The sequence below is a fragment of the Limulus polyphemus genome, unplaced genomic scaffold (assembly GCF_000517525.1).
Source record: "Limulus polyphemus unplaced genomic scaffold, Limulus_polyphemus-2.1.2 Scaffold7960, whole genome shotgun sequence".
NCBI classification, from domain to species: domain Eukaryota; kingdom Metazoa; phylum Arthropoda; class Merostomata; order Xiphosura; family Limulidae; genus Limulus; species Limulus polyphemus.
Window position 1 is genome coordinate 19211 of NW_013673570.1, and position 13410 is coordinate 32620.

General features: G+C 31.0%; 2 protein-coding genes across 2 annotated transcripts in view; one reads left to right on the forward strand and one right to left on the reverse strand.

Moving 5' to 3' along the window:
* The window catches only part of LOC106475005 (RB1-inducible coiled-coil protein 1-like), a gene marked incomplete at its 3' end in the record, with an annotated part of 22488 nt that extends 17629 nt beyond the window's left edge, over positions 1 to 4859 (reverse strand). Inside the window, exons 1-2 of the mRNA XM_013935702.2 lie at positions 4794 to 4859; positions 485 to 582 (exon numbers count right to left, since the gene is read on the reverse strand). Coding sequence (XP_013791156.1) covers positions 485 to 552 — 68 coding nt within the window. The remainder of the gene's footprint in view (positions 1 to 484; positions 583 to 4793) is intronic.
* A 35-nt stretch (positions 4860 to 4894) lies between these two features.
* LOC106475006 (eukaryotic translation initiation factor 3 subunit H-like) lies at positions 4895 to 12987 on the forward strand. Its single transcript, XM_013935703.2, has 3 exons — positions 4895 to 5031; positions 11511 to 11667; positions 12800 to 12987. The coding sequence occupies exons 1-3, from the start codon at positions 4957 to 4959 to the stop codon at positions 12985 to 12987; spliced, it is 420 nt and encodes a 139-aa protein (XP_013791157.2). The 5' UTR covers positions 4895 to 4956.
* The last annotated feature ends 423 nt before the right edge of the window (positions 12988 to 13410 follow it).

Genomic DNA, 13410 nt, shown 5'->3' on the forward strand with positions numbered 1-13410 from the left:
AATACAGTAATCATAGATACAGTAAGGTAATACAGTAATCATAGATACAGTAAGGTAATACAGTAATTATACAGACAGTAAGGTAATACAGTAATTATAGAGACAGTAAGGTAATACAGTAATTATAAAGACAGTAAGGTAATACAGTAATTATAAAGACAGTAAGGTAATACAGTAATTATAAAGACAGTAAGGTAATACAGTAATCATAGATACAGTAAGGTAATACAGTAATCATAGATACAGTAAGGTAATACAGTAATTATAAAGACAGTAAAGTACTACATTTTATTTGCTGAAACTCAATAAAATATATTTCCATAATAATTTCCTGTTACTTAACAAACAAAAGTCTCTTGACCAAAAGAACTTCAATAAAGAACAAACTCTTGACAAAAAGAACATCAATTAAGCAGAAAACACTTGACCAGAACTCCACTCAAGAAGAACAGCCTTATAGTAGCTTACAACATATTCTACTTACCTTTCTAAAGCTAAATTCATATCAAAAGTCATCATTGTTCCTGTTTCCACATGGAATATATACAACATTTTGATGAGTACTAAAACCTGTATCGTTACCTGAGAAAAACAATAAATTTGAATTAAGAAATCAAACTAAACAAATGCTGGATTAAAAAAGTTTAATTTCACATTTTCTTTCACTCATTCACTGCCATATTTATAGGTTAGCAACTCTTCTAAAGTCTGATTTAATTTTAGTTTCACAGAAACACGCATCTCATTTATTAACTGTCATATTAACAGGATATTAACTGTCATATTAACAGGATATTCACTGCCATATTTATAGATTAGTAACTCTTCCAAAGTCTGATTTAATTTTAGTTCCACAGAAACACACATCTCATTTATCAACTGTCATATTAACGGGATATTAACTGTCATATTAACAGGATATTAACTGTCACATTAACAGGATATTAACTGTCATATTAGCAGGATATTAACCATCATATTAGCAGGATATTAACTGTCATATTAGCAGGATATTAACCATCATATTAGCAGGATATTAACTGTTATATTAGCAGGATATTAACTGTCATATTAACAGGATATTAAATGCCATATTAGCAGGATATTAACTGTCATATTAGCAGGATATTAACCATCATATTAGCAGGATATCAACTGTCATATTAACAGGATATTAACTGTCATATTAACAGGAAATATTTCAAAGACAAACATGTTCTCAGACTGTGCACCAAGTAAAATAATCACTCAAGCACTTCTTTTCAAAATTTGTAAATTAATGTGCAACAATACTTGTGATGTTTTAGAATTAATTAACAATTAAAAATTAATTATTGTATTGAGTACTTTTTAACTTAATATCACCCTTTACAAGTCTAAAACATTTATGCGTGCCTGTGGCAAAGTTCTTGTCTGAGATGTGTACGTGCTCATAACAGTGAGAGAGTTAAAACACTATTTAGTGTGACACATTTTTAAATTTGTATCCTTACCCTAAAATATAGATTGTCTTAAAGGTACCTTGATAAATGTTTCGAAAGAGTTATACCTACGTTCACTAAATATGAATACATTAGTATTTTAAATCTTAACCACCTGACTAACAGCTAAAACTAACTGTATTTGGTAAAAGATTTCTGTATAATTGCATTTCATTTGTATTATATTCCTTTTGTTTTCATGCATGTAATTCAGTGGCTGGTCTGTCGTACTACTGGTTGTGTCAAAACAATTCCATACTTAAAATCATAAATAATATTCAACGTCAAACTGGTACACAATTAAAAATATTTTATTTAGGCCTATCTATGGCCTTCAAAAAGTTGAGGACTCTACATATTTCGACATTACAACGTCATCCTCATTTAACGTTGAGTATTATTTATGACTAACTTTATACACAAGTGCCATAATACTACAATTTCAGACTTGTCTAATATTTGACACTCCATTCCTGATTTACTAACGATGTTACGGAAGCTGATTTGATTCATTTGGAGTTTGTAGAAATAATCTTGTTACAAGTGGTGAAATCTTTGCTGGGACTATTTTCACAAATCAGAACTAAAAATTAATCTGGTAATTAACATGGCTAATTTAATATACTATTCTTACATTTAATGACCTCACTGATTCAGGAGTTTGTCATTGACATTAATCACTGACAGGGTCATAGTCAGGATGAGGAATGTCTGTTGATGTTATACAAATCTGAGGCTTAGTTGGAATGATGTTGAATTTGAAAGGAGATTTAGGTCAGCTGATTCGTTGAACAAGTATAACACACATGACATGTGATTATGACATGTAAGTTTACACATGTACATAGGTTACCATATGATAAATTACACATGTGATTAATATGGAAAGCCTCTTCATTATGTGGAGGAGGAAGGAAAATATGATAAATATATATATTAACACATCAGTATTTCATAAGATTTAAAAAGATCCTGAAAAACCTACCTTGTAAAAAAGTAACAATTTTTAAATTACTAGATATCTCAGACCATACCTTCCAGACCTTTGACCTAATGATATCAGACATCTAGTTCAATGAAAGTCGTTTAAAGCAGATCGTCCAGTAATATGATTATGAACACCACTTATTTTGATTAAATTATTTGGTAAAATTAGAGGTAACATTATTTTTAAATTACATATAAATTTCGTTATTTCAAATTTATAAAACCTCCAATTTTCAGAATATTTGAAGGTAAATAATATGGTGTTACATGGTCCATCTTTGGCCAAAAGTTCATATATTCTACAGTTGTATTACGAACAACACTGACTGGATGTAGGTTTGTAATACCGGCTGACCACCTAGCTCATAATTGCAAAATTAATACAATGATATACAAGTGCATATTAAACCATTTGTAAAATTACAGATTTAACACAATACTTCAATTTTTAAATAATACTAACAGTTTTGACAGTTCAATATTAATCATCTTTATATGTTGTTTCCAATTTAATTTATTATCAATAATAATTCCTATACTGATATAGTTACTTTGTTTGACTAAGTGAGTTGTTGTTTGTTTGTTTTTATTTGACAATATCATCTACTTTTATTAAAATAAACCGAAACTTTACTTGCTGGTATCCATTCATCTGGATTATATATTTCCCTATTATCTAACAATAGTAAATCATTTAAGGTGTTATTGGACATAAATTAGTTTCATAATCAATCTAATGTTAAAAGAACTAGAATTTACTAGATAATTTAATTAAATATGAAATACAAGCGGTCTCAAGGTAAATCCTTGTGAAACTCCACACATTATATTAAAATTACTGTCAGATTAAAAATAATGGACTGAGGTATACTGTTTGCTGTCAGATTAAAAATAATGGACTGAGGTATACTGTTTGCTGTCAGATTAAAAATAATGGACTGAGGTATACTGTTTGCTGTCAGATTAAAAATAATGGACTGAGGTATACTGTTTGCTGTCAGATTAAAAATAATGGACTGAGGTATACTGTTTGCTGTCAGATTAAAAATAATGGACTATACTGTTTGCTGTCAGATAATTTTTTAAAATGTCCAATACTATCTTAATGATAATTTTTTTCAATAATATTGTATGTTGTACAGCATCAAAGGCCTGTGATAGGTCTAAAAAGACACTACAAGTTACCTTACCAGAATCAGAATGTTTTAATGCTTTATTATAAATCTCCAACACTGCATGGACAGTAGTGATTTTTAAAAAAGCTTAATTGATTTGAATTTATAAAAACATTAAGTGTTAAAATAAACATCGGCATCTGTGGAATATATTAGAGATGACAAACTGATATCAAAGCTATAATTAGAGAAATGCAAAATGGATAATCCAGGGGGAGTAAGTGTCCCCCTGCCGACACTTATGGATTCCAATCTACTATAAATTAACTTTTCAAATGAAATGAAAATAATACAGATAGACCTATAATAAGGTATAGCATATGAGTAATCTGCTTTAATTACAGGAAATTGGTAATCTTCAAATATCTGGGGAATATCTCATTAATAAGCTACTATTATATAAAATACATAGACAAGAATCTAGATCTACATAGGTGGCTTGTTTTGATCAGAAAGTAGGATTTGTTGAAAGAAAATGTCAGGCCTTCTGCTTCTCTATAGCTATGCAACAAGGTGTCCAAACTTTGGACTTTGGACTCGGAATTTTCTTAATCTTCAAGTAAATCATAACTTTTAACAAACTGTTGTTTCAAAATAGACAGTTAAATTATTTCTGTAAAATATTTGCTGAATACATCTACATTATATTTATAAGCTAGAAAAGCAATAATTACATATATATATATTTACTGTATTATATATAGACATTTATTAGTACATTCATAAACATACTAACAGTAATACTAATTTATCTGTTAGACCTCAAAAAGCTCACTGACATCATAATTGAAAACGTCACGCCTGACTCACTGTTTTCAGCGTTACGATTCCCTCATCACCATTAACTTCAAGTTAAACTAAAGATTAAAGGCTAAAGACTTCGATTGTACTACTACTACTACTAGTTGTTGAGCACTACCTAAAGCTTTTCTTTTCAAATAATAATTGTATTATCACCATTGGTAATTGGTGTCTTAATCATTTTACCTTTTATAGTTTTAAGGCTTTTTACTTTTCAGTAAGACTCATCAAACGTTTAAAATTAAAAACGTGTTACTTGAATTAAATAAACTTTTGAGCTGGAACTTGGAAGATAGGAGTACATACTGTTAGTGGTTATATGTGACCCAAATAAAATTACTGTACTTACGAAAAGTCCTTCACACTACACAATCTTTCTTCTTATAGTTGAACCTTCGTACTTTCGAAATTACAAAACCTATCCACAATTCAACAGAGCGATGGTTTGAGAGTACAAAGGTGTAGTTCGTTAGTATCGAGAGTATATCTTCGTGTTGTAAAGAGTTGGTAAAATGGCATCTGGTAAAAGTTCTAGGCGTAACACGGAGTCCGAAAGTCCAATTGATTATGTCCAGATCGACGGCTTGGTAAAAATTATTTAAGTACATTAATAGGCTAAGGTTTAATTTCATATAAATTTGTAATTAGGTATTATATATTAGATACAGGGATAGGATAACAGTTAAATTCAAAACCGTATAACCCAGAAGCATCAGGCTTAGTACTATTAGTATTACCGACATAAGTGTCACATATATATATATATGTATATTAATTATTGTTATATAGTATCATTATGGTATGAACTTCTTTCGGTCGTGAAGTGTGATTGTCATCAAGTAATGTTCATGAGACAGTAGGATTAGGCGTGTTATATTTTTAAACACAACATTCCTAAGTTAAGTTTATGCGGCCCTTCAAGGTTTTTCTACGAAGAATGTATTTTAAGTTTAACCACGTGTCGCAACAAATGATATGATGAATACCCATATTGACTAATGAAGTTAATGTTTCATAACTTAGTACAGTATCTCAGTAAAATAACGTATGATTAAATCAAATTATCTGTTTAAGAACGTAAATTTTAATGAATAATATAATATTGTAATACTCATAAGATGCTGTTAGTGTAACTTACAGTTACAGAAGTTGTGACACATTCTCTCAAAAAGTCTGTATAATTCATTAACGATAAATTTTAAATGATTTGTTAGGCCATGGCAAAGGTACTTCAGAGTTTAATTATGAAACTGTCATTACCACTACAGTGGACAAGTCTTTGACTATAAGTATAACTGCTTGAAATTTCCTTACTCGTAAGGGGGAGTTAGCCTTAGCTTACAGTTAGTCTGTATGGGCTTAATGTCTTTAAGTGTAAATGGCAGATGAATGCCTAACCTTATGTGAAAAATTAGCCTCTGGATCTGCTTTTATAAATTGTTACAAGATCCTGGGCCTAAACTTTATCCCCAAAACTGTATCTGCACTAGTGGTTCTCAAACTGGGGGTCCTCAGCACGTGTAGAAATATTCTTTAAAACTTCACCACTAAATACTGATAAAGCAAGATTTTCACCAAAATTTTTGTTTATTGCAAGAAATGTGGTTACACAAGATTATTATGCTTGACATTATTTTTTATTTTCAAAGAATAAATTGCAATGAAAGTAAGGTACCTTAGAATGACTAATAAAGATTAATTAAGAAGTAAGTAATAAGATAAATAATTAGTGTAAAAATAAGATAAATAATTAGTGTAAAAATAAGATAAATAATTAGTGTAAAAATAAGATAAATAATGTTGTGGTGTTAATTCCTATGTAAAAGTTCTGATTTTTAAATTATGATGACACGCACAGTGCCTAGACAACACTATGATGTCTGTCATATCCCATTTGCCCTGATTATCCCTGGTATTGGGCGAAAGACAACACTGGCTGTGGATACAGCAGATGTAGTATGGTTGATGTATTATTTTCTCCTTTGCTTTCATTCATTGTTTTTTTTTTTTAATTATTTAAGATGGCTACTAAATTATTAATGGAGTCCCAGGGTGTCTGAGGTATTGGAGTGGGGATCTTGAGTCTCAAATTAAAATGTCTGTCTGAAATTGCTTTCTCTTGAAAAAAGCATAAAAAGAGCTAGGAGTGGATCTGACTGAGGTGTTTAAGATTGAAAAGGGACTTGATAGTGTTGATGCATCATCTTTTTTCATACTTAATGGTGAGAATAGTAGGACTAGGGGACACAAATATCAATTTTGGCAGCGTAGGAGTCATCTTCAGCTAAGACAGTTTTATTTTTCTAACAGGGTAGTTAGCCTTTGGAATGGGTTGCCTTAAGATGTGATGGATGCAAATATTATAAGGGAAACTTGATAAATATATGAATGTTACTGTTTGAGTGTTTTATTTTCATTTTAAAGTTTAGGGTAGCGGATGGACCAACGGGTCCCTTGATTTGTTGTCCTTAAATTTTATATATATATAGAGAGAGAGAGAGCTGTAGAGCTCAAGCTCTGGATCATTTAGGTAAGAAACGTTGAACAAAGCAGATACTTGAGTAGAATAACTTTTGAGGGTTAAATTGGAGTGAAACGCTACAGAACGGCATTCTGCCTCCTGAGGTTTAAAGCCAGTAGCGTTTGTGGTCTTCTGATTGGAAAAAAAATACTATGTTTACCATGTTTTTATCTGTACTGCTACTTCACAGTTGGTCACAAAAGGGAATTTTCCTCTTTTCTAATTTTCCTAATTGAAATATAATGTTGAGATTTTTATTATTAAATACTAAGTAAACTGACTATTCAAGCCCTGCTTCCATTAAGTCATATTTAAATTTTTTAATCTTCTGTCGTTGTATTGTTTCCTTTCTATTCAAAATTGATGTGTAAGCGTTTGATTACTTAATGTTTTCAGTGTTTTATAGATTGTTTTTTTTTTTAGTTGACTAGATAAATAAAAAGTATAGATCTATTATTTAAGCCAACAAAAAATTTAATTGTTTTTGAATATTTTAAAGATGAGGTTTCTTAATTAATTTTTTTATATAAAAAAAGTAGAGAAAAATTTTAAATATTAAAACTTCAGTAAAATTGCAATGTGAAGGAAATTGAGTAGTAAGTTAATTTCAGTTTTTTACAAAGTATTTTTAATCTAAAGTAATACGTAAATGATGATTTACCCATCAAGGTCATCTTATCAACTGCTATAAAAATACCATATAGCCTTCCTTTAACTATAAACTTAACCATCCAAACTTTGAAACCTTATCTTAATAATAATTCAACCTTTTGATGGAATGTTGTTGCTATCCTTTAATTATTTTGAACATTCACTTTAATTAGTCCTGAAGTTAGCTGTCATGTTAACTTGATAAGGAATACGAACAACAGATATGATTTTAAAGTTTGGGTCATTGGGAATTCAAGAAACAATACTGTCATTTTTTATCACCAAGGTCAAGCCACATGAAGGTTAATATAAATTATTTTGGAAAAATTTAGATTTCTAGATACCAGTCAGATATATATATATATATAGCACTAAATAACATGAAGAAGCATAATAATTTCAGTGTTTTCTACAAAATCTCCTGGATTTGAGCAATACAAAGCACCATTAGATAGTATCGTCATTGTCATTTCCAACCAAAATGCAAGATTTATTATTGTTTTCTCACTTGTTTCATAATCCACACCACATTTGCACATTTCTGTGCAGTAGAGACTTGTAGTTGTACAAGAGCAGTGTGATGTCAAGAATGTGAACACTTAATAAGTCCAGCTGTGACCTGGAATTAGGGACATCCTCTAGCTACTGCCCATGTTTACAAGGATCTGGTATGTTTATATGAGCAAAATCTTCCTGCTGCCTCATTGTAGCCATATGAATAACGTAATTATTTTAGTTAACACTGACCTTATCAGAGTTAGATGTTCTGATTCAGCTTGTTTTTATTGTACATACCCTACTTTGAATTGGACAGTCTATTGTGTGATGTTGTCAGTTTATATAACTTCTTTGAATTTTTTCCAGTGCTTGTGTTGTTGCCTTGGAAATTTGCATATGTTTGGCTAATTCACTGAAGGTTTCAATAATTTCATCTGAGCTTGATTTGAACAATTTTAGGAAGTGACTTTGCCAACAATATTAGATCCAGACATATGTGAAAGACCTGCTACCTTTCTACTTCCAAAGATGGGTTTTAGAGGAATTGACATCCTTCACTTGTCAATCCTTGAGATTCTAACTGTACTTGTTCATTGTTTTGTATTGTGTCGAAGTGACAGAATTAATGCATCTCCTATTTGTTGTACCACCAATGGCATGTAATATAAATATAGTGTTTGCCGTAAAATATGGACATGACCTTTACTCTGAATGCCACAGTCACCTTAACCGATGATACCGTAAAACGACAGATGGCCTGGCGATTATCACACTTTACTCACAATCTGTGAGTCGTGAATTCAAATCCTGTCATCGAACATGCTCGTCCATTAAGAATGATAGTACAGAAGCACTGTATAAAAGGAAAAACATGATATTTATAGCATTTTTGGAGTTATGATTGTCAACATTTGTACATTCCTTCAAAAAATTCATGTTGTCAGTTGTTCTCATTAACGTGCAATGAAATTACTAGTGACCACATACTAAATCAAAGTTTTTCCTAATTTTCCTGACTTACAAGAGATTTTTTTACTTATATATATAACTCCATAATTTGTGTCTTTTTAAAATTAGGAATCACTTTAGCAGCTGCCATCCTCTTCTGTAGCAATTGTAGAAATTGGTAATAAGAAACCAAAATTGAACATAATATTCTAAGCCAGACCTTACAAGAGTTTTAAACCAAGAGAAAATATTAGCCATGCTCCTAAAGACTAAATTTATGTAAAGATGTCTCAGTACTTTATAAAGATTTCTGAGGATTTTGCTAAGCCTTTGACTTCAGCAGTTTGCTTTGCTCTTATATAATAATTAGAAGTCATGTAAGATACATCTTTTGTGGAAAGTTTTAACATATTCTTTCTTTAATGCTGATTTCCTTAACAGTAATGGTTTAATATTTATTCTGTTATGAAGATAATTTTTCATTGTTAGATCAGTATATGGATTTAAGACTAACTTTAATCTTCTAAGCTGGATGAACCTCATAAGATACTATTAAAATTACAGCAGAAAATTTTGCTAACATCAGATGTATCCAACTGATGAACTAGTGAGGTCTAAATAAATATAAATAAAGATGGTATATATATATATATTAGTTATATTCAATAGCTGATTAATTTTTAATTCTGATCTATGTAGGTAGCTGGCTTTAATCAGAGTTATGAATAATTAATGAATTAGATAAATGTTATACATAATTTTATAAAGCATTCTAACAACCTTTGCCACTCATTAATAGGGTCTAGTTTTAATGGATTTTGTGGTATGGTTGGTATGCAGAAAGCTGCCCTCTTTTTTTTCTTTACTAAATGGTGAATTTTTATAATTAAATAATTGAAATCTCAATAACTTTTCTTTACACACACACACATCTGTTATTATTAACATTTTATCTTTTTTAAAACCCTTTAGAAATATAAAAACTCATGATGGTCAGAATTCAGACCTGGAGTTTGAATCATTTTGAGATCCATGTTTTACTGGAGCTCACTTCTTACCATCACAATGATTTTATAATACATCTTTGTATGTATATACACAAACATACAAAATAATAGTATTGATGTTTTAATATAATTCAGACATTGGGTGAGGAATTCTAAAAAATATCTGGTTGTTTCTATGAAGAGGAATTTTGTGTTTTGAGCAAAAAACTTAGGTGTGGTTTTAGACATAGGTATGAAGTCTCATACAGAGAATGTTCTAGTAAAAATGAATTAGGTGTGGTTTTAGACATAGGTGTCAAGTCTCGTACAGAGAATGTTGTAGTAAAAATGGATTAGGTGTGGTTTTAGACATAGGTGTCAAGTCTCGTACAGATAATGTTGTAGTAAAAATGGATTAGGTATGGTTTTAGACATAGGTATCAAGTCTCGTACAGAGAATGTTGTGGTGAAAATGAATTAGGTGTGGTTTTAGACATAGGTGTCAAGTCTCATACAGAGAATGTTGTAGTAAAAATGGATTAGGTGTGGTTTTAGACACAGATGTCAAGTCTTGTACAGAGAATGTTGTGGTAAAAATGGATTAGGTGTGGTTTTAGACATAGATATCAAGTCTCGTACAGAGAATGTTGTAGTAAAAATGGATTAGGTGTGGTTTTAGACACACATGTCAAGTCTCGTACAGAGAATGTTGTAGTAAAAATGAATTAGGTGTGGTTTTAGACATAGATGTCAAGTCTTGTACAGAGAATGTTCTAGTAAAAATGGATTAGGTGTGGTTTTAGACAGATATCAAGTCTCATACAGAGAATGTTGTAGTAAAAATGGATTAGGTGTGGTTTTAGACATAAGTGTCAAGTCTCGTACAGAGAATGTTCTAGTAAAAATGAATTAGGTGTGGTTTTAGACATAGGTCCACAATTCAAACAAGACCTGTAAGGACCCTACAGCACAAAGAAAAATAACCACAGTATTCTAATTGTAGCTTGACAAGTACAAATAAAAAATGAACGAGTTTTCATAAACATGTTCTCCTTTTCCATTTTTACTAGAACATTCTCTGTACGAGACTTGATTCATTTTTCTTTGTGCTGTAGGGTCCTTATAGGTCTTGTTTGAATTGTGGTTATTTTTCTTTGTGCTGTAGGTCCTTACAGGTCTTGTTTGAATTGTGGTTATTTTTCTTTGTGCTGTAGGTCCGTAAAGGTCTTGTTTGAATTAGTTAGATATTAATGAAAAATACAAATTCAGAAATATGCCAGAAGTCTTTAAAAACATCCAATATTTGAATATACTGACCACAGGAAGCCTTTCTTATACAATTACTGGTAAAAACTTAACTATAAAGTCTTGTTTGTTAGGCCAGGTAATTGTCATTAGGAGTTTTTAGCCATATGAATTAATCACCAAATAGTCCATTTTTAAACTTTAACTTTTTATGCAGGTTGTTTTGAAAATAGTGCGACATTGTCAAGAAGAAGGAGCAGGTGCCACAGATGTTGCCCAGGGTGTACTCTTAGGTCTTGTTGCTGATAACCATTTGGAGATAACTAATTGCTTTCCATTTCCTCGACACACTGATGATGAGGACTTTGATGAAGGTTTGGATAACATACGGTATCTTGTTCTAGTTTTAACGATTTCATAATATTTTTAAAGGTGCAATCAGTTAAACCTTGATAGTTTGTAGTAACTTATCCATGTTCCAAAACTTCTTATGTTATTGGCCTTTTTAACTGTGACAAGAGGTTAATTTTAACTGTTCTGGACAAGAAAGAAATTTGAAGTGCATTGCACGGAGTGCTACTTCTTTGTGGTTCAGTGTACCATCTGACGTTTGGAAACATTACATAACATTGTATACTTAAATAGGTGTAATTTTGTTGTCATTTAGGGTTGTTTGTTCACTTTAGCAAAAGAAATTAGTTTGTGGTCAAATTAGAAGCTTGTTTATTAGAATAGGCTGAAACCACTAATTATATGTTATTAAAGCTATTTTATATGCTTTACCCACACTTTAAAAGTTTAATTGGACACGTATTTTTTGGGGAAAAACGGCTGGTTTTGCTAAATATTGGATATCCTAGAAACCGTGCTTGTGCTTTGGAAGACTAAATATTGGATATCCTAGAAACCGTGCTTGTGCTTTGGAAGACTAAATATTGGATATCCTAGAAACCGTGCTTGTGCTTTGGAAGACTGGTTTAGAGCGATATTAAATCTAGCACTTGATATGTGACATTTAGACATAAACATTCAAGTATATAGAGTAACTTGCTCTTGGTGCTTTTGATCCGTACAAAAAATATCTTGTAGAACCCTTAAATATAACCAGAAGCAAAGTAGGCTTAGTTCATGTTAAGCAAAGTAGGCTTAGTTCATGTTAAGCAAAGTAGGCTTAGTTCATGTTAAGCCTACTTTGCTGGTGTATTATCTGATAGGTTGTTGCTTTCTCTTGGATTCTATGGGAATGCTGACAACCTTACAAAAATACTTAAATGTGCATTGTTTTGTTCTATTGTTGTTGTTTTAAGTTCTTCTAATGTGACTTTTATTTAAAAAATGTATAATAACTATAAAACCAAATATATTTTAAACGTTTTGCAAGCAAGTGATGGATTTTAGAAACATGCCTTTTATCTTTTTATTCATTTGAACTATGACAGAAAATGTGCTCATCAACTGCCTGGGGTGTCACCTTTCATGTCATTTAAAGTATCTTCTTTATTTCAGTGAAATATCAGATGGAAATGATGAGACATCTTCGGCAAGTCAACGTTGATCACCTTCACGTTGGCTGGTACCAGAGCACACATTTTGGAAGCTATTTCAACAAGCCTCTGCTGGAGTCGCAGTACAGTTATCAGAGTTCTGTCGAAGAATCCGTTGTCCTTATTTATGGTATGCTGAAGAATAATTAATTAATCTTAACAGTTTGTGTATACAAGTTATCTATCTATAATATGATGGTGTCTAACTTTTGACAACTGTTTACTTGATTTAACAAAAGGCACTTGTTTCATTTGATAGGTAAAATAGCATCAACAACTTCAGAATATGAAGTGAGTGTTGAGTATAGAAATAATATGTACTGCACAATTTTAATCTGTAGGATACACGTGCCCTCAAGTTCTGCCTCACATTTCCACACAGACAAGTTAGTTTATAAATGACATGACCAGTGATTAGAGTAACACACTCGTCCACCCTCAGCCCATGAAGAACATGGTACACATAGTTCCATTTTTTTAAAATAAATAAACAACAGAATAGAACACTTCTTACAAGTAGTTTCATTTTTATATACCGTACATTTTCAATAAAATAAGCTTCATTGCCTCCAG